This window comes from Rhopalosiphum padi, chromosome 2, assembly GCF_020882245.1.
Source record: "Rhopalosiphum padi isolate XX-2018 chromosome 2, ASM2088224v1, whole genome shotgun sequence".
Taxonomy (NCBI): domain Eukaryota; kingdom Metazoa; phylum Arthropoda; class Insecta; order Hemiptera; family Aphididae; genus Rhopalosiphum; species Rhopalosiphum padi.
This window is the reverse complement of record NC_083598.1, coordinates 87698244-87719516: the sequence shown is the minus strand read 5'-3', so window position 1 is coordinate 87719516 and position 21273 is coordinate 87698244. Positions and strand designations below refer to the sequence as shown.

Sequence of the window (21273 nt, the reverse complement as noted above, 5' to 3'; positions counted from 1 at the left end):
TAACTACCTAGTTAAAATTTAGTATATAACACAAATACTATACTATACTCACTTCAAAATAATTGTCAAACGTTCTTCCGGTGTTATCGTATCGTTTTTTATATTATCTAACTTTGTTAAGTTCGATTTGACGAGACTCAAAATCGTATCAAATGTTTGCATAGACGTCCGATAGAAAGAAAAAACTTTTCTGGGAATTTACGTAAATCACAGTAAATTTGTTGAAATTGGCCTTTTTTTCTTCTTTCCCCGTTCAGTGGATGTACAGCATATTTTCTTTCGGTAGTTTTTTTTTCGTTTCATCTTCTTCCAATGCTAACGCAATAGCTACAAGTTCAGCTTTACTGAATTCATCAGACGTCATATTTTCGGTGGTTTAACTGGTGGTTCTACTGGAGCGACGGACACAACAAAAGTGACTGAAGAACGAATAGGTATTGCACGTGCATGTCCATGTAATGTGAATGTTCTCGGACCCACGAGTTATTTTATAAAATTTTAACTGTTTCGGATCCTATTGTATCAAAATTATGGTAATATCGTTGGAAAATCGCGGCGAATATATTGAACGAATTCGTTGTGTATAGCCCCAGCCTAAGCGCGGAGTTTAAGTACTTTTTTCCTTCGCACAGAAACGTGTAATCGAATTTAATCGCATACAGCTACCAAACGCAGAACCAGAGAACAGTAACTAATAACTATAAATATTATATTATCGAGTGATCGATCGATCCGGATAACAATATTATAATTATTAATTACTAATTGCTAATACGAGTAATAACACGGCAGAAATCGACCGCAACGCGTTTTTCGATTGCCCAAACGTAATAATTATAAGTCTTATTATTATATCTATAATATAAAAATGAATCGCAATATGTGTTGGTAAGCGCATAACTCAAAAAGTACCCAACAGATTTTAGTACAGTTTTCACTAATCAATAGGTCTAGATTCAGGGAAGGTATTAATATACAATTTATTTATTTTTTTTTTCCCACCCGGCGTTGCCTGGGCAAAAGTCACTTCAGGTGAAAACCGAGATTTTAAAATGTAAAAAGATGTTTGTATTTCTTCTAAGTGGTTGCTAGGATACCATAAATATGTCTAATTTTGTTTTATTTTAATATTTAATTTATATTTGATATGCCTCCTATAAGACGAAGCAATTTAGGTAGAAGAACCAGAAATGCTAAAAACCAAGCTAATTACCGACACAACACAACTACTACACGGGCAACGCCGTGCCGGGACAGCTAGTTATAAATATAAAAAACAAAAACTGCATTGGTCCTTAAATAAATCGATATCATGACTGCTGTTGCGTTTGATATTATAATATGCACACGTACCGACGGCAGAAAAAATATTATGTATAGAAGGGGTTGAACTGCCCCACTGACGCGTGAACCCGTTTAATAGCACACTGAAACTTTGCTCGACGCGGGAAATTTTGCTTTATTTTTTTTTTTTTTTTTTGATCGCAGATACTCGAAACGACCGAGGTTTCGCGCGCGTTTTTATTTTATACACACGACCGAATACATTTCGAAGGCATGTCTAGAAAGTTAGGAAACCCTCGAATTCGTATATATTGTGGATTATATTACGCGTAATAATACGAGAGAGATAACATAAAACGATTAAAAATTAATTTGATCGACAGTTAATGTGCATAATAAAATCTTTACTGTTATTAAAATAATGACGTATATTATCGGTTATCTCCGTATTTTATCATAATATATAAAATAATGATTATTATACGCGATAGGTAACTATATTTAAAAGACTTAAATACCTGTGTACACGATCTCCAAACTTTCTAGAGATACCGCTGCAGTACACTGCAGACGTTTACGAAACGCATACACGTTTAAACATTTAAACGATCCGAAGGTAATTCTATCAATATTTAATAAAACTATGTAATTAATAATTACCTGTACAGAAGTCAGTAGTAACTCAAAATGTTTAATATTGCCTTCCGTTAAGTGCTAAACAAAATTATTAAATAAAAATGAGATTTATACGTAATAATATATTAGGGGAAAGGCTATATGATATACCTGCTACAAAACGCATCGTATGAAATTTGGATTCATTTTTTAATTTTTTATGAGGTGTCACTAAATTGGGGTAACCATTTTTATTTTCATCGTCCGATTCGGCTGCACCGCAAAATATATTAATTATTTACTAGTGTTGAAACGACAAAATATTAAGTATTCATAGATTTGTCTATTCTTCTGTCGATTGTTAACTTTTTTCTGTGCACTACATATTTGGAAACTACCTATGTATACGTATGATATTATTTATTTATTTTTATTTAAACGGGTTTTAAACATTTTTAAACTTCTGTTACCATATTATTATTATTGTATTTATAATTTGATTATTTTCAACATAAAATAATACAGACAGACGGAATAACAATACCTGACGGAATGTTCGGGTAGTTCACATATTTTGCATTTAACAATTATAACATAATATAAGACGTCTAATCGGTTCAGTAGATTGAAAGCTGGTGGTGGAAGTTTGGATAAAAAATGCGGAACGTGCAGGTACCAATCTGGCAAGTCTCCGAGGAACTTAAAAATCCAATAAAAATATACCGAGGTATAGGAGAAAACCAGAATATCATAATCGTGTTTAATGTTTGAAATCATATTTTTTTATACATTATAATATTATACATCGTGCATATTGCAGGTACCTCTACGTATATAACAGTTTTAAGCGCTCCAGCTCGTATATGTCATGCACAACGCTGATATTTCGTAGGTACAAACACTTTGGCGGGCCGACGCTTTGGTGTGTGCACAAACGCACACGATAATATTAATAACATTATGTATGAATTATAATTACGCGCGTATAATATATTATTATTATTATTATTATGTGATGTATACTACACACATCGCATTGACGTGACGGTCGTCGATCATCGAAAACGGGACAAAATGAAAAACACCGCCACGATCGATGATACCCCGTGGTAATAACTCAACGGGCAATTATTATTGCCGCGTTATTTTAACGTGCGTACTACGTAGGTATACGCGATATTGTGTGTCGTCCGCCGTATAATAAATGATTACAATATATTTATTATTTATATATATATAAACGAGCGGCGTATACCAACATAGAGGTATATATAATAATAATAATAATAATAATAATATGTAATAGGTATGAGTTATAATAAGTTATAACCGCTGTAGCCCGCGTAAATATACGTACAATAAATAGCTCTTCGGGTATTATATTTTATTTTCCTTTTCCCGTATCAATCAAATTCGCCGCTGCTGCCACCGTCGACGGTTTATAGTCGCCGCGCCGCCGAAGCAGTCGTCTCCGAGTGAATGATTATCATTGTTTTCGTATATCATTCAAAACGGTCGACGACGCGCACCAGCTCATCATATTATAATCCTTAAAATAACGTATAATATTATTAATAATAATTTATTATTATTATTAAGCACTGGCGATGAGGGGCATTGAGCCGTTCTACTGTTCTAGCTATTTAGGTTTTTTTTCTACCCGAAATATCTCAACTATAGTTTGAGTAATCAGTGTGTGGTGCCTGACTTGACTTGTCTTTTTTTACAGTCGACTTGAAAAATAACACGTCAAGTGTAATAGTCGTGTTCACTGCGATATCTATTCTATACTTTTTTACGGTCAAGAGAAAAACATGTTTTCATTAGTTTAAAACGCGTATTATGTTGTGGTTTAAAAAAAAAAATAAACACTTAAATGTTTCAAGATTTAATAATTTGATAAACACAAACCGCAAAAAAACTGTAATAATTATTGTTATATTATCATAAAACGCACAATCACGATGTGCGCAGAGCTTCAGATGACTACTGCAGTAATTACAACAATTTATTGTATATAGTTAACTTTTTTTAAATTTTCAGAATAAATTGTATTGTTATTTGTCAGTAGTTAAATTATAACTCAACGTTCTAAACTTTCACTTAACCCAATAAACTCAAATAAAATCCATTAGCTTATTCATCATTGTGTTTGCGTCGTATATATTACAGGAAATTGCGCCACAAATCTGTTATCAGGTTGGATAAATCGCCATACTGGTTTTGTCCTTAAAAAGAAAAAAATTATAGTAATTAGGTATAATATAACTCGATATATATACTCGATAATTATAATATTATAATAATACTTGAAAGCCGTGAAAGCTCATGAAAGCCACCGGACCTAACTTAACCTGCAGTGGCGACGACCAGTATAGACGCTTGCAGTACTTAATAGAATATGTTAAATAATATACAGATGGCCGTAGAAACGTTGGGAACGAGCCAATTTAGGTATATTGAAATAATTTAATGCATATATTTTATATGTTATCCTGATAATAATATTATACATGTATATAATACAGGATGGTCTATTTACATATAGCTACAGCCGTTTCTTAGATCAAACTCCGCGAAAAGTCGTGGTCCATATTACTCCATTCATCTAATCTTTCAACGATTATAAAAAAAAATAAAAAATTTTTCAATATTCGATCAACATTTTTATATTATTAGTCTTATTATAGTATTATACTACTTTCGATTACGATAACATTTTATGAGTATGCGTTGTCGTTATCTATTGTTTTATACAACAGTTAAAAACGCACACGGATGAAATAAAGTAAAAACATTATTTTTTCGAAAACACAAAAATCGGTATTTTATCCAGTCTTACACGGATCACCCCGTATGCGAGTGTATGCAAAGTTTCTCTGACACCTGTTCAACGACGCGCGTCCGTTTTCCGTACCGCGCGCTTTTCAACATAATACATATTTTATTATCACAATAAAGTGACCGTCACCGGGCAACACTATTAAATACACAGCGGATATAATATAATATATTATTATGCTGCTGGCCGGGCATAGTTTTATATAGTTATGATAATAATATATACATACATCATCAGGCAGGTATGTTATTGTATACGTAATATCTATATCGACTGTATATCTATCCCGAGCATGTCGCAACACTGCACCGCAATAATAAATAATTACAATTATTACCGGGTTAGGTATACACATTACCGTGTTATATATTGTACAATATAGGTACGCGTTTATTTTATTGTCGTCGTCGTCGTCGTCGTTGTTGTTGTTGTTGTTGTCGTCGTCGTGTGTCGTCTGTCTCGGTCTCATAAATGGCTAAATAATCTATAGGTATCTTATTGTGTATAAAGAATACGTAAGTATATACGCGTACACCCTTACGTGCATATACGACCTAATACGAAAGATACGTCTGGCGCGCTCTCTCTCGGGGGGAAACGAGATATTATTAGACACATATTAGATTACATAGCTGAATTGAGTGATGATACAATCGAGAGTTCAGAGATAATGATATGTTCTACGTTACGCATACATTATAGCCAACCCCGTTTTGGTTTAAAATAAAATGGCACTGATATTATAAATTGCATGCACAAATAAAGCGTTTGAAATTTGGAAGGAGGCTTGCGTGTTCGTTTATTTATTAAACCGACGAATATCTATAAATATAGAGAATTATCGAAATTATGAAGTAAAACTCGGCAGTCATCATTTATCAATAATGATGAAATTTTTTGATGGAGATTTGGATTAAGGCACGTCTTAACAAGTCACCAACACATATATTATCGTAAACCAATTAATTGTAGAGAATAATCGTAGTTAAGGCATTTTTGGATTTTTGAGATACCTAGGTACCTGGCTATTATAAAAATATTTATTTCTATAATAATATTTACAAGATATTTCAATGTTGGAATAAGTTTTACTTTGTCAGAAAGGATGGGAAGTGACAATATACTTTAGGTACGGCCACTGACTCTAAATTAATCCAAAACAAGTCATCGATTATAATTTATTATTTTATATAATATTTAGTAACGGTGGTAAGGGTGTCTAATGCACGTACATTTTATGTATATGATATTACGATAATTAACCAAGTTCCATAATACACTGTAGGTAGAAATCCGTATATGTCAGTGTTGTTATTTCTCAGTTTTTGTATACATTTTCCAATAAGTACTTGAATTTTGAATACTCTGCACTCTGTCGAGAACTCTTCAGGAACAGGATTTTTCTAGATAAATTTTAGTTATCGGTGCATAGTTATATTATTTTTTTTGATTTTTGCGAACAGAAAATTGCACATAGATTTTATTAAAACGATACATTTACTCGGATTTATGTTTAATATTTCGAATGTATAATATTACAGCATTGCTACACGGTATTTTAATATTCAACATGAAGTAATATTATATTATTATGACGTAGAAACGTATTTCTATGAATATAATATAATTTTGGTCTCTATTAATATGCATTTCGTTCGACCAAAACGCCTTTATCAATTACACGTCTTGGATGAAACGACGCTCCGTCTCATATATTATTATTAACATTATTATAATACGACTTAATACGATTATATTAAATCAATATAGTGCGGATGTGCATTTTTTTTCTACCATAATGCAATTAATGCAATATGCAACAGAAATGCGCGTAAAATCAGCTACTTGTTATTGTTTTTTTTTTTTTTTGCAACCACTACTACGCAACGTTCGTATTATGGGTACACGAGTTATTTGTTTGTATACAAGCAACAGACGTAGGTATACATAATATATTACAAACGGCTCGACATGCCAACTTATTATTTATGCTCCTCAGCAGAAGGCATCCGCGATGAAAACAAATACCGTTCACTCGAGCTGCTTTAGGTATTACATACGTGTAGTTGCTTTTTATTATATTATTATAATTTACTACAATTAAATTCAAGTCTCGATCACCACTCACGGTGCAAGGTAACGTACCGAGCGCGTCTAACACAAACACATTTAAGTTATTGTCTGATAACAACAAAGTTTACTAAGTACTAAATAGCTAACTCGAAGGATAAAAACAAATTGTTTTCCGCATAATATTTGTAATTTTTATTACTGGCTCTTTTTACTACGAATCTGTTACTCGTAATATTATAGTGTATTATATTATTATTTGAAGTACTTGAGAATTTCAAAATTTAAGATTTAGGATGAAATTACAGTTTAATACCACGCGCGGCTAACGGAATCTCTTGAATCGTACGAATTCTTAGCAACGAAAACGTGCGGGTTGGCCAGGGAAGCGGTCGTAAAATTACCCCATGTAACAAACCGGAAATCGAGTTTATTACGCTTTACGTCACGAGTAAATCGATCATTTTTAATATTCAGGATTATTATTAACTACCCTGCGCGGTTAATGACTTTCACAAAAACTGCGTATTCCCGCTTGGCGTTAAATTTCAAATCATTAAATCCGAAACAAATTACAAGTTTTATGTGGTAGGTACGTGTTGTAAAATAACGATAGTTATGAATTATTATGTTACATAAAATTTTTAAATCGACAAATCGTATATTGAAATGCATAATATGTGGACTACTCGTATGTGAATTGCAGAGAAAAAAATGTTAGTAATTATTATTGCATGTTAACACGAAAACTCTTGTAAAAACACATTAAATATTATATTATTATGCTAATATTATAATAATATGATGGTGCCAAACACTTCACTATAGGTGATATACTAATATATTGTATGAAAAGTGAAAATATAACTTATATGGATAAGTGATGGTCCAAGTTATGATGGTTAAATCTAATTTTCCTGAAATTCTTAGCTTTCAGTTGTTAAATTTATAATTTAGTTGATTTGTGAACATCACAATATTAATCATAGTTTAAATATTGGTCTATGAACTAATTCGAATTAATCGAGTCTTTACAGTGTATTATGGGTGCTTGGTGCCCATATAATGTTCCTTAACGAAAAGTAATAACCACGACCTTGGTATATTACGATGGCTATTATGTGTATACCACTCCGGGGTAAATCTTAAATGTCGGTCAAAATGTTTGCTATTGCGTAATTCGCGAGCGTCGTTAGTGATATGATTTTTATTTTTTGGTCTGTCGTTACGCACCCGTTTATCAATGATCTATAGAAAACGAAATGAAATACTTATACCTACGTATGTACTAGACAGCCGTAAACTACCTGCTGCATCTGTAGTCATGATTTATGATTTTGAAAACGAAAGGAGTGCCCTCACACCGCGGTTAACATAGTATAACCAAAGTATTTTAAGTTACAGGACATTAGATGTCTGTATGTTAAGAAACACAGTTCAAGAGTGAAATTAATATATTTGTTTTGTTTTTATTTATTTATTTTTTTGTGTCTGTCATCGCTTTTTGGAACTATAAAAATGATTAGATTTTCAACTTCAATTATTTTTTAGTTAGAAAGTGAACCTATTTGGTACTTTAGGGCGTCGAAAGTAAAAATGTCTCAATACTTTAACTGAATGATTGGAAAAACGAAAATATTCACTCAAAATTAGTTTATGAGAAAATTAATTTTTTTATTTCGCTGTAATTATCATAAAAGAATAACCATAGAAACTTTAAATTTTTACCAAATTAGCATTTTTATACAAGATATAGTTTTCAAATATCTACACTTTTTGAGTTATTAATTGTAAACAAGTGAAATTTTCACAAATTTCAACAAAAAACATGTGTTGAATTAGGTATATAAGTAAATTTGTTAAATTTTGCTAGAACATTTTTGGTTTTCGCTTAAACCCTTGTCGCTTTTGAACGGCGTTTCAAATTATCTATTCCTAATATTACTGACCGCTAAACTACGTAAAAATATTCGATAAAATATGTTTTTTTAGCGGGTACTTACGGTTTTTGTACTGCAGCGTCAGTCCGAAGGAACGGTGCAGCGACATGTATATAATATTATACATACACGACGATGAGCTACAATATTATAATGGAAACTCGAGTGTGTAATGTTTCGAAATAATAATGTATAGGTACGCCTACAATAACACAGTCGATGAAGACGATGGACAACTTATCTAAACATACGCGTATAATAATATAATAGGTACACTCCGCGCGGACAGATGGATGGAGTGTTGAAGAGATGGAAGACGAATGCATGTCATATATGTGTATAAACCCAAGTGTTTAGGCGTAATATCAGCGTGGGGAGATGATAATTATTATTATCGTGCGTCGAGCTGTGTGTACCGTGCGGAAGGATAATAAATAAAATAAAAGTTTTTTTTGAACAAGAATAATATTATTAACGACTATCAATTGAGACATAGTCACATTTTTGCGCCGGAACGCATCATATAATATATACCTACACGAATATAATAATATAACAACGCGTTTGCGGCTGCTCGATTGCAGCAACCGTTTTATTGGCGTGAAGAATATTATTTTCGAACGTCGTGAAATGCGTCGCTGCCAGACATAAAATGGGTAAATAGTCAGGAATGTTCCCCGTCCTAAGGACCGAACGTCGTATATTAATTAACGTTTAAATCACTGCGTATCCTGTAGATTGAAACCGTAAAGATTGAAACTGGGTCAGTCGGAGTACTACACACCCGTCTGCGCGGAGTCTGCTATAACCCGCGACGTGTACGGTGTGGGTATATTTTGTGTTGTTATTTACGTGCGGATATTTTAATAATTTTCCGTCGTAAAAAATAATTGCGCGTCGCCTTCGGTCATTGCCTATACAGAGTACAGAGCACAGCCCAATAAAAGTCAATAACTTATCAACTATAATAATAAGTGGCGATAAACCGTAAACAAAAAAAAAAATCGTACGATCGCGATAATTCGTAGTAAAAATCGGGTTGTGTAGTTGAGCACTTGCTTCAGTAAAAGTGTTTCATACTACTGCTGCAGTCGGTCATCGTAGTTTCGCGTACAAATCAATAATGTCTGTAGAGGGTGAATTTTCACAGTTTTAATAGTTCTCGCTAAGAATACATTTTGATTTTCGTCTCTCTGTCGTACGATGAGTTTACGACTGTAGTCGTCGTCGCGAGTGGAGCGAAAACGTATATAATAATAATACATACTGCATAGACGATAATGGTATATTATAATCAGGGCTCGGGATTTGTAACACTTAAAATCATTAAAATAAGCGCTTAAAAACATCATTATAAGCACTCAAATAAGCATTTAAAAAACTTAGATTTGAGCAAAAATATTTAATAAAAAAAAAAAAAAAACACGTAACATAATTTGTAACTGTGCTAAAAATAATATAACTAAATATTACAAAAAATATCGAAACAAAATGATTAGGAAAAGTTTCTTACTAAAAAATCCAAAAAAATAAATAAATCTTTATATTATAGAAAAAACAAATTTCACTTTTGAGACATTTTGACTTAGTATTGTTTATAGATTTTCCGATGGATTTTTGGAAAAAAACTATGAAAAACAGAAAAACTGGAAATAATAAGCATATCTTTAAAAAATCGTTGAAAAAAGCAACAAAAAAAAGCACTTTCAGATTTCATAATTTGAACATGATGATATACACTTATTCCTCAGCGCTCTGCTATATTTTAAGTCAGTCCATAAAAATATGCAATTATTGCTTTAAGTCCCGAGCCCTGATTATTATAAATGTATTATACATACTATATACACAGACGATGACGGTATAGGTATATCATAATACATCATCACACGACAGCGTTTGAATGACACTGTCGCGCGCGCCGTGTCCAGTTTGAGAACCGCTGCAGTAGTCGTCGTCGCGTATTATAATATAATATATACACTGCACACAACACTGTGCATACTTCTTATTCGGTATACCTATACGGAGGAGAAACCGCGCGCGCGTATCGTATTTCGACGCCGACTCACCGACACGGGCGGATGACTTATTTTTTTTTCTCGTTGGCAACGCGAACCGTATTTTTTTTCTTCTTTTTACAAATAGTCATATTTTTTACGCGGAATTGGACCTCGTCCAGCCAGCGCCGCAACGGTACAATATTATCATATTATATAGCGACGGCCGCGCGTATACAATATAGTGAACACGAATAACAGGGACAGCTACTACTATATATAGGTAATATATATATATATATATCGCGAGTTTACGTATACAGGATGTCTCGGCGTGTGCGTGTGCGTGTCCTCGGAATCGCCTGCTGTTCGAGCGTACCTATATATTATTATTATTATGTAGGTATATTATATTAAGCTCAATGGAAACCGTTCGCGGCGTCGCATCGTTCGAGTTTTTATTTAAGACCGTCAACATAATATTTATCAACAGCTAGGCCGATTATGAGATGTTATCGTAATGATAATAATATGACAAATACACGTATTTTGTACACGTGTTGTATTATATCAATTAATGTACGAGAAATCGCGGCGAGTTGGGAGAAATAGCGTTTGAAATATTCATACCGCGAAAATCTACATCGGCTATACACACCATATAATATATTGTACGCGTTATGGTCATCATAATATCATATTATATTACAATAGTCGCGAAACGGCTGTCGGCATATTATATCCGCAATACGATGCAGAAAAAATAGGGTTGCAACAGCAGCGCACATGCCCCAAATAGCGCACTTGTAGAGATATACCGTCGTGATGGAGTTTGATGTGCAAATTATTTTAAGCATAAGATAAAACTAAATTTGACTTAACTATATATATTAATTGAGCTGTGTGTTATATTTTATATTGTTGAATTTTACAGTAAGTACTGAACGTAATGGAATTTTCAAATTACGAGGAAAAATTCGATTATTCGCTATATATTAGTGTTATCGGCGAAACTCTACTGTAATTTGACTTTTAATATACGACTATTTACATGTTATGTATGTCATGAGCGCTGGTCATCTCAATTTGCATCGGAGAAACACACTCGAAAAAAAATACGTTTTAATTAAGCCAAACAAATGTTTGAAATTATGCGTTCTGACGACGACTTAAGTGATGTAATCGATTTACCGAAATAACTTAGTACATCAATTGAAAAAGTAGTGATTGTCGGCTGAGCCACCCTGTATATAATATGATTATCGTCAGACCGTACGTTAGGTTAGGTTATGTTGAGTACTTATATAATATAATACACCGTACCGCGCACATAAAAAACACGACGCGCGCGACACGTCGTCGACGTGTTCGTAACGGACACGTCCACCTCTTCCTTCGTCTACTCCCTTTCATACATTATTGTATTGGCGTGCTTTCAGTGTACAATAATATATAATAATATCTCACCACCCCGCCACGTACCTATAGTTAATGTGCATAGGTATTATTTTTAAAATACAATAAAAACGTTGTTGATAACTTGTCGTTACACTTTACACGCACACACAACATAGTTTTGTTCGACCCACGTAAAACATATACTTTGCGATGACCCGTGGGAGGGGGTGGTTTATTGCGGGTACGTCATTGTAGGCACCATATATATATATGCGTGTGATTTATAATATATCGCGACTTTTTGTTAAGTTTATAACACTATTATAACACATTCATCGAACGGCGTACTTCAATATTTTCTTATAATACCTATTTACCTATTACGATAAGTAAGTGTGCATTTGAATATTGCATGTTGAGTGTGATATGCACAACCGCCACAACAGTCTTATTAAAAGTAAACAAAAACATAAAGTTGTGGTTTTTGGTATATATATATATATATATATCTGAATTTTTCCTAAAATATTTTTATTTTGAAAAATTAAAAATAACAAATTAATACGTAATATAACAATAATACTTATTAGTAATGTAATAATAATATAATGGATCTAAAATATTTAATTTATTATTTTTAATATTTGTATTATTGGATTTTATAATACAATTTCATAAAAGATTATAGTTGAATGGATTTGAAAAAATACATTTTTAGGCAATAGGTATATTAAATGTTGTAGATTTTTTTGTCATTTTTAGTATTTATTTTGCCATTTTTGACTTTCATATTTTTAGTGTATAATATATAATGCAATTTTTGTATTAAGGCTTATTATTATGTACATAGTATATGTGGGACTAGTTATAAGAATGTTATGCATTTAGTACAGTTATTTACGAGTTTTGCTGAAAGAAGAAAATATTTTTATTTTAATACGAACGACTTTCACTGTCAATCGCACATTTTTTTAATAAAGTCACCTGTTCGAAATCATAACACACTTTTTGATTGTTTGCTTTCTCGCTCGTCTAACTATTGTTGAGTCTTTATATTTGCATCTATTTTACTCATTGGTTGCATGATGGGGAGAGGGGGGGGAGATACGTTAAACCGTTATAATTTTATTGAACCAAAGTTATATATGTTATAGAGAAACTTATAGGTTTAGAGAAACTAGCTTAAGCTATACATAGAATTACAAAAAATCAATAAATAAATAAATAGATATTTTTATTATTAAATAATATATTGTATATTACATTTTGAAACCAAACAAAGAGAATACCGTTTATGAATAATATCGAAAACAGGTACTTGCTCAATAATATATTAGTATTTTATGGAAAACGAAACGAGACGAAACGAGACGAGGACCGCGTATGGCACCTTTAACTATTTATGGGAATCCCAGTTTTAACATATTTTGATTATGTTTTTTTATTCTCTACCCGTCTAAAATCATAAAAAAAAAAAGAGAAAAACTGTCTCGTAGAGCCGGAAACGATGTGCTCAGTGACCGTCGTCTCGGTCGGTGTCGCATGCGGCGGCCGCCGATGGGTATAAATCATTTGCCGCCGGACAAGCTAATGTTCTATCTAATTTGGCAACGACCTAAGTAATATAATAATATTATTATATTATTATGAACGTAATTTGTGGTAAAAAATAAAATAACAGCATTCACGTAATATAATATAATCGTATTCCTTTTATAACCTTATCTTATTAGATATTATTATTATTATTACCACCGCAGAGGTCGTAACTCATTGTCGATGACTGTAAAACGAAAACAAAAAACAAATTTCACTTACCTCCCATCATACGTATATATATATATTTATACATATTTTCATGTACATCGATAAGTAGACATCTCCACCGACGCCGCCGCGCCGTATACATTATATTATATAATATATATATATATATATATATGTGTGTGTGTGTGTGTGTGTGTGTGTGTGTGTTGCCGCGGTGGTGTGGCCATTAAATAATCGTTAAGATGGGAAAACTATCGGCGGAACGCACATATCCTGTTAACGAAAAACCCATATAATGCGCGTACGAGTATAGTATACAGTATTGTGGAAGATATACCACATAGTCGTGTATAATAATACGCATTATAACGCGTGTACGATATCGAAGAGTGGGGGTGACGAAGAGAAACGAGAGAGATTGGTATTCGGTTGACTTTATTACGGTCGAAGGGTTGAAATTTCGTGTAAACACAATTATTGGTCGCCAGGGTAGGCCATTAAATCGTCAAGAAATCTGGGGTTCACGCGATATATTATACACAGTAATCACGTCAAGACGAGACTAATAGTACGAAAAACAAAAACAACAACCGTTGTAATATACTTAACTCGTGTAGTACCTGTACAAATAATCCTACATCAGGTATAATTATTATACGAGTTAAAAATACTTTCGAATTGTGTTTATTTTTAATTTTACTATCGGTGAGCATTGTTGCGATAACCAAATTTGATGAACCATAGTGGTAAGTAGGACGTGGTGGCGCGCGAGAGAAGGGAGCGTCCAGTGATGAGTAGTACCTAATAACACTGAGTTAGCGATCTGAACTCCGTAGATTTTCAAAAAATAAACATTTTATCACAGTTTTTTTTTTTTTTTTCTGAAGTGCGTTTTGAATTTTGTGTTTTAAATACTATTACTTGTCTATAAGAGTTCTTCAATGCGAGATTTGTATTATGTAAAGTGCGACTTAGAGCTCTTCATAGTATTTTATTGTAAAAAAAAATAATTTATAATGATGATTATAGTCTTAAAAACTCTATAACTAAATGTATAGATACTTACATAGCTTTTTTTTTTTTATTCACTTGCAGGTTGATTAACAACGCGGTCAAAGATCACGATTGTGCTATTATTATTGTGGTTTCTATATAGGTTTTTGCATTGTCTACGTTTAAAACCCGACGACCACAGCATACAATACGTATACAATTCGTTCGATTAGTTTTTCGCATTGCGAATTCCATGGAAATGTGTAACATTTTGCAGAGTCTGTATATTATCATTGGTATGCTATGCTGTTATAAAATATAACATATATTTTCGGTTCTTTTTGCGGTTTTTCAGAGGTGTTCACACGCGATTAATAATCGTCTGTAAATGGTAAAATAACGATTAAGTCTGATTTATAGCGAATTAAGAACAAATCAACAATTTAACGACCGAGAACATTGCTTAATATCTATTACTAGACAAATCCGAAAGTAATGGTAACAATGCAACTCAAAAAGGTATGTATCGAAACAAACCAACTACTTTTGAAATAGCAGCTACTTGAAACTGTATCACACATTTCGGTTATATATACCTATATATGCCCAAGAGTCTCTTACAGCAGCCGTAACAGTTCATGTTACTCTCATCTATCACCTTTCACACTGAACGCTCACTTTTTGTCGTAACTCGTGTATTGCAGATATCCATATAGTTTACACTCATCATGTCATAGGTAGTTACGATATATTTTTTTTATGCATTGTATTATACATTTCATAACACATCTGCAGATACTTTAGTAAGTTAGGTAAAGTCAACTAAAGGATGAACAGACCAGTGATCGAACAGTTATAAGGATTTGTTTACTTTTGCAAAGTACTCAATCATAAATTGGCTTTTTATTTTATATTTTTACGATTTGGACTGGAAGATTGGTATGCCTGTATACTTTGAAATCCTTAATAAAAAACCAATAAAAACCAAATTACTCTTAAACATATTTTAGTTATAGTTTAATAACAATTGAAATCTCAGTGATTGAACACATTGTGCTAGTGTTTGAACACTTCAAGCCCAGTGTGTGAACTGCTAACAACTAATAACGATAGTAACAATATTAACTGTGAATTGTTCATATTAGATACATAATTTTCTTAAAATTAAAACAATTATGAAAATATTCAATTACTGGAGGGTTTTCAATAACTGAACAGTTACTCGTATAATATGTATAGGTATATCTGTTGTTGTTATTTCTCGTGCGAATTTAATACAACGTGCATAGATGAGCACGTTATGACGTGCAGTGTATTATGTGTGTAAAAGCAATAACAACCAATATAAACCATATAAACGTATATAATTTATTGTTTTATGCTTAAAATGTGTCCGTAATTATTTTTGTTTACTGTAACGATTTCGATCGGTTTCGTTTATCGAAATATTCAACACATTATTATAGCCGATAACAAATATTACGCATCAGGCCCACCCCAAAAAGTCGATTTAGTTGAATGACTTATTGCGACCTCCGCAGACGCGTATACCTAAATTTGGTTTTTCGTGTCGTTCTATTACACATAATATCGTACATATTATATATATATATATATATTTTTTTAATATACTCGTGTATACAGCACACTGCACACAGGCTAAAACGTATGCACTATACGATTTATGTCTCCTATTGTAAACAGTCGTGGCGGGTGTGTTGTATGTAAATTGTTTACAAAATATGTTAGCCCCCGTTAATCTCCATATTTTGCCGTCGTCGCACGTAAACCGTTTATTTTGAAATCGTTACCGTTAAGTCGTATAATATATATTTTCACATAATAATACACAAGGGTATAACTATAATATTATTGCTGCGTTTAGATCGAGGCCGATTTTAACCGTTTTACTTCACTGGTCCATGGCGCACATATGGGCAATTTGAAACGGTGAATGTTTATGTAGTATGTATACCGACCACATGTTCGACATTTCAATTTGCTTGTATATTTGTTGTATATACCTCACGGCGATTGTAAACGAAAAGGATAAGAAATAGGTAATAACAACAACTATATATTATACTACTAAAAATAATAAACAGCAAGTAAGAACAAAATAGATTTTAATAATATTTGCTAAATAGGTATATCGAGGGTGGATAAGACCCTCGGACAGTATCTTAACAAATTAAAAAAAAAACAAATAATGATCATAAAAAATTAATTCTAACAAAATAATTTAGACAACTTAAATTCGTATTTTGTACAATTTCTAAACGTAATGCCGTTAATGTTTGTAATCCACTATGTCACTGGCAAAATGTTAAATATTATTAAAGTATACCTACTATAAATTGTATAACATAAATTTAAATGATTAAAAGCAAATTGTGGGCGTGGTGAAAAATCAACATTAAAAACGCGACAAAAAAAAATATATATAATATAAAGGTAGTTGATTATATGATTGATACGTACAAAACATTCGGTTGAATCCGTTTATTATATCACTGGTTTTGGTTTTAATGAGATCAAGCGATTTGTTCGCTTTAAACAAAAATTATTTTGATTTTATGCTCGAAAGCTTATGACAAAATGGTTAGGATTATTATAGTATTAAATATTATTTTCTGAATAAAACAATAATGAAATGATAAAGCGGATCTATAACATAGTTTTACAGTGGTGAAACCAAAAATACAACAATGTTTGGAAGCAATCTTTGGTTTATCTTCTATTAAACGCGATGAAAAGAATAAAATGATTAAAGTCGTGTGCAACATAACTATAATATTATTAAGTGATTTCCGAGATGTATGGTATAAATGAACTATTTAGTTAATCATATATTTATATCATTAAACTAAAACGACAAAAAAAAAAAATATACATATAATATATATATATTTAAAAGAGAGTTTGAAATAAATAATATTAAACGTTAACATTTTTATATGCATCTCTAATTAATTAGGACGAGTTGTGTTTACAAAAACTTTAACAAAATAACAAAAATATCATACATTTTTTATCCCACTATTCTTACAAAATAGTAATAATAATTGTTGTTCATATACATACGAGGAAATGTGTTTCACTATAGACTATATATTATATACATTTATATCCTTAAATTTGTAATTCTAATTATTACAAGTATATTATTCTATAATTTAATTAAAATTGTAAATCTAAAATTAACATTACTAGTATATATTTTTTTTAAATACACTGCCGGTAAACGATAAACCGGCGGGTGGTGGTCACTGGCGCACGGGCGTACGATGTTTATCGGTTTTCCGGTAAAATAGAAAAAAATTGGAACATATTGGTCGCGATAATAGCTTAGTTTAATATTATGACAAAGTTCAAAGGTATATTGAATTTTTTATTATGACTTCGCGTGCGTTAAATGCTAAACAAAAAAAAAAAAAAACCCGAAAAGTTAATTTTTCTCGTTCGAGAAATACCGACTGTGAACATTATACACACGATATACGTGTCGTTTGGGTAGGCACTGTACCTGATATTATACACGCCGATTATATTATTTTAACGATAATATATCGGTGAGAGATGCAGTCAGTTTTATCGGTATGGGCGGACGACACGCATAATATAATAACATTATACACTATATACAGGTGTCGTCAAGAAATTTGGGCTAAGAATCGCGAAAAAAAAAATAGTACAATGAAGGGGCGAGTGTCGGCGATGAGAGGGGAGGCGCGGGACCCCTCGGGGGATCTGCGGGGAATCGGGTCAATCATTCCGTTAATCAGCCTAGTATTGTGCGCGCGACGCAGCCCGGGGACACGACCGGATCATTAATCACACGACCGCAGACGATTAAAAAAATAATAATAATAATAATAAATAAATAATAACAGTAACAGACGAGAGGAAAAAAAAAAGGCGAGAAACGATAGATTTCATTATTGTATAATATACATTATTATCATTATCATTATTATTATTATTATTATTATTATTATTATTTATTAATAGTGTACGAGGAGTTTGCGCCGCGCGCGCGCGTGTGGGCTACTACAAACTTATTATTATTGTTATTTGTTGCCGCTGTCCAATGTTTGCTTTATAGGAGAACCGATGATAATATTACACACACGTCGACGGCGATACTTACGCGGTTTGACCCGCAATGGCGGCGAGGTCGCGGTCGTTTGTCCGTCACTTATCCGTTCTTTTTGTTTTTCCTTCTATTTTCGAATGGCGCACACGCGTATGCGCATAGTGTGTGTATACATAATAATAATATGCGCGATAGTTGTATGATATATTATTACTATTATTATTATTATTATTATTATTTTCTCTAGAGCGCACAATAGCCGTTCGTTAAGGTGTCATTGTGCGGCGACCGACGACCGAATTCCTACGGGTCAACTGTGCAACAGCAGCAACAGGCGCTTGTTTCCGTGCAGAAATACCACGACAAAAAAATTAAAAAAATATACATAAACGGAAAAAACTCACAAAAATTCCTCCACCCCACCCCCCCCTCCTTCTTCTTCTCCTCGTCGACGGTTTTTTTTTTTTTTTACCGATCGTCCGGACTATACTACCGCGCGGCCTCTCATCACGGATAACGTAAATATTAATATTATGATCAATTGTAATTATCACGTGCGAGCGCGCGCCGATCACAAGGCCGGCACCATTTGCCTGCAGACCGGCTGCTGACCGTCGACGACGTACTCGCCGCCGGCCTTTGGCCCGGACACCATGCCGCCGCCGTTCAACATCATCAGCTGCTGGTGCTGCTGCTGCTTCTGCTGGTGTTGGTCGGCGGCCCCGCCTTTGGACGACGGATGGTCCATCAGCTGCTGCTGATGCTGCGCCTGCACCACCACCGCCGCCGCCGCCGCGTTCTTGGGCTGATGGCGTTTCTTGTGCAGCGCCAGATGATCGGACCGGGCGAAACACCGTTCGCACACCTCGCACCGGAACGGTTTGTCGCCCGTGTGCTTCCGGTAGTGTCTGGTCAGCTCGTCCGACCGCGCGAAACTCCACTCGCACGCCGACCACGTGCACCGGTACGGTTTTTCGCCTGTAGACAAAAATACACACGTCCATTCAATATATGGTATTGCGTTCACGATGATAGTATTATAGGTAGGTAAATAATATAATATATTCTATAATATTCTTCGACATTAGGCAGGCACACGTTATTACAGTTTCCGTTGTATAATTATTATTATACGAACAGCACAATATTACATGATATATACATAATTATAAATCAGTGTACACACAAGTGCGAAGTATAGTGTACTGCAGTGAAAACATAGTGTATAGCCGATCACGATCTACCGGTCGATCGCAAACGATTTCAAAGTCGATCGTGTTAGAATTTATTTTTAGGCTACGCACACGAAAATTAATCTTGGTGGTTAGGTTTTTTATGGAAGTCGATCCTCGAAGGTGAAGTATATTTTTAGTAGATCGTGGCCAAAAAAAGTTTGGCCACCCCTGGTGTATAGAGTACCATATTACTAGAAATTTAAACAATTACATAGTAGTATTGTGTACGATGGTTTTATTCTCGTTTTAATTCCTATAAACATTGTTCTTATAATGTCTTGTTATCATCATTTTTATACGATGGAAACATTATTGTGAATCACCTGCCACGCTCGGTAAGAATCATCGGTGTTTATTTCGATACTCTGTGCAATTCACGAATAAAAAATAAATTTATTTAATTAGGTGTTTGATATTTTTTCTCAATGTCAAATGCGTTTCATAATAATTGTTTACTGCTTTAGCAAATGGTATTTACATTTTTTTTTTTTCTGAAATATTTTGATTGGAGAGGAGGGGTTTTGAATGTGTTTATGATAATTTGTATATTATTATAATGACTCATTGAGAGGTATCTGTGACTGACTATATGCCTTACGTGCCTATAAGCTCATAAATCGCATTGCACACACGCATATTCTATTTGTGCGATCTATCCCGGGGGTACTGCAATAATACGGATCGATCGACGCACGACATTCCATTCGCGAGATTCATATCAATCATGTAGGTACCTACAACGTGTGTTCGTGTGTGTAAAGTGTGTTTGTTCGTATGTATCTATATGATTATCCGTCGAGGTGCGACGAGAAAGCCGCGTCAAACGATATATAACTGTATAACATATACTGCTCGCTTCTATTATACATATAATACCTACTCGACGTCGCGTTGTTAAAAACATTTTCCTACCGCGAATACTGTACTGTATAATCGGTGTATATATTACATACGATTCTGTAGCTCCGAATAATAATTTACAGGTATAATACGACGAGCGATAAACACTAGTAGTGATTTAAACAAAGTTATT

General features: G+C 33.2%; 1 protein-coding gene and 1 long non-coding RNA gene across 3 annotated transcripts in view; both read right to left on the bottom strand.

Annotated features, from left to right (window-relative positions):
* Nucleotides 1–3771: 3771 nt before the first annotated feature.
* LOC132918868 (uncharacterized) lies at nt 3772–10801 on the bottom strand. Its single transcript, XR_009660576.1, has 2 exons — nt 10593–10801; nt 3772–4127 (listed from the first exon to the last, which is right to left on the bottom strand). It is a non-coding gene; the product is annotated as an uncharacterized LOC132918868 (long non-coding RNA).
* A 6217-nt stretch (nt 10802–17018) lies between these two features.
* The window catches only part of LOC132920518 (Kruppel-like factor 1), a 90687-nt gene continuing 86432 nt past the window's right edge, over nt 17019–21273 (bottom strand). For both annotated transcript variants that reach the window (XM_060982974.1, XM_060982975.1), the window contains one exon: nt 17019–19983. In XM_060982974.1, the coding sequence (XP_060838957.1) occupies nt 19577–19983 (407 nt within the window). In that variant the 3' untranslated portion in view covers nt 17019–19576. The remainder of the gene's footprint in view (nt 19984–21273) is intronic.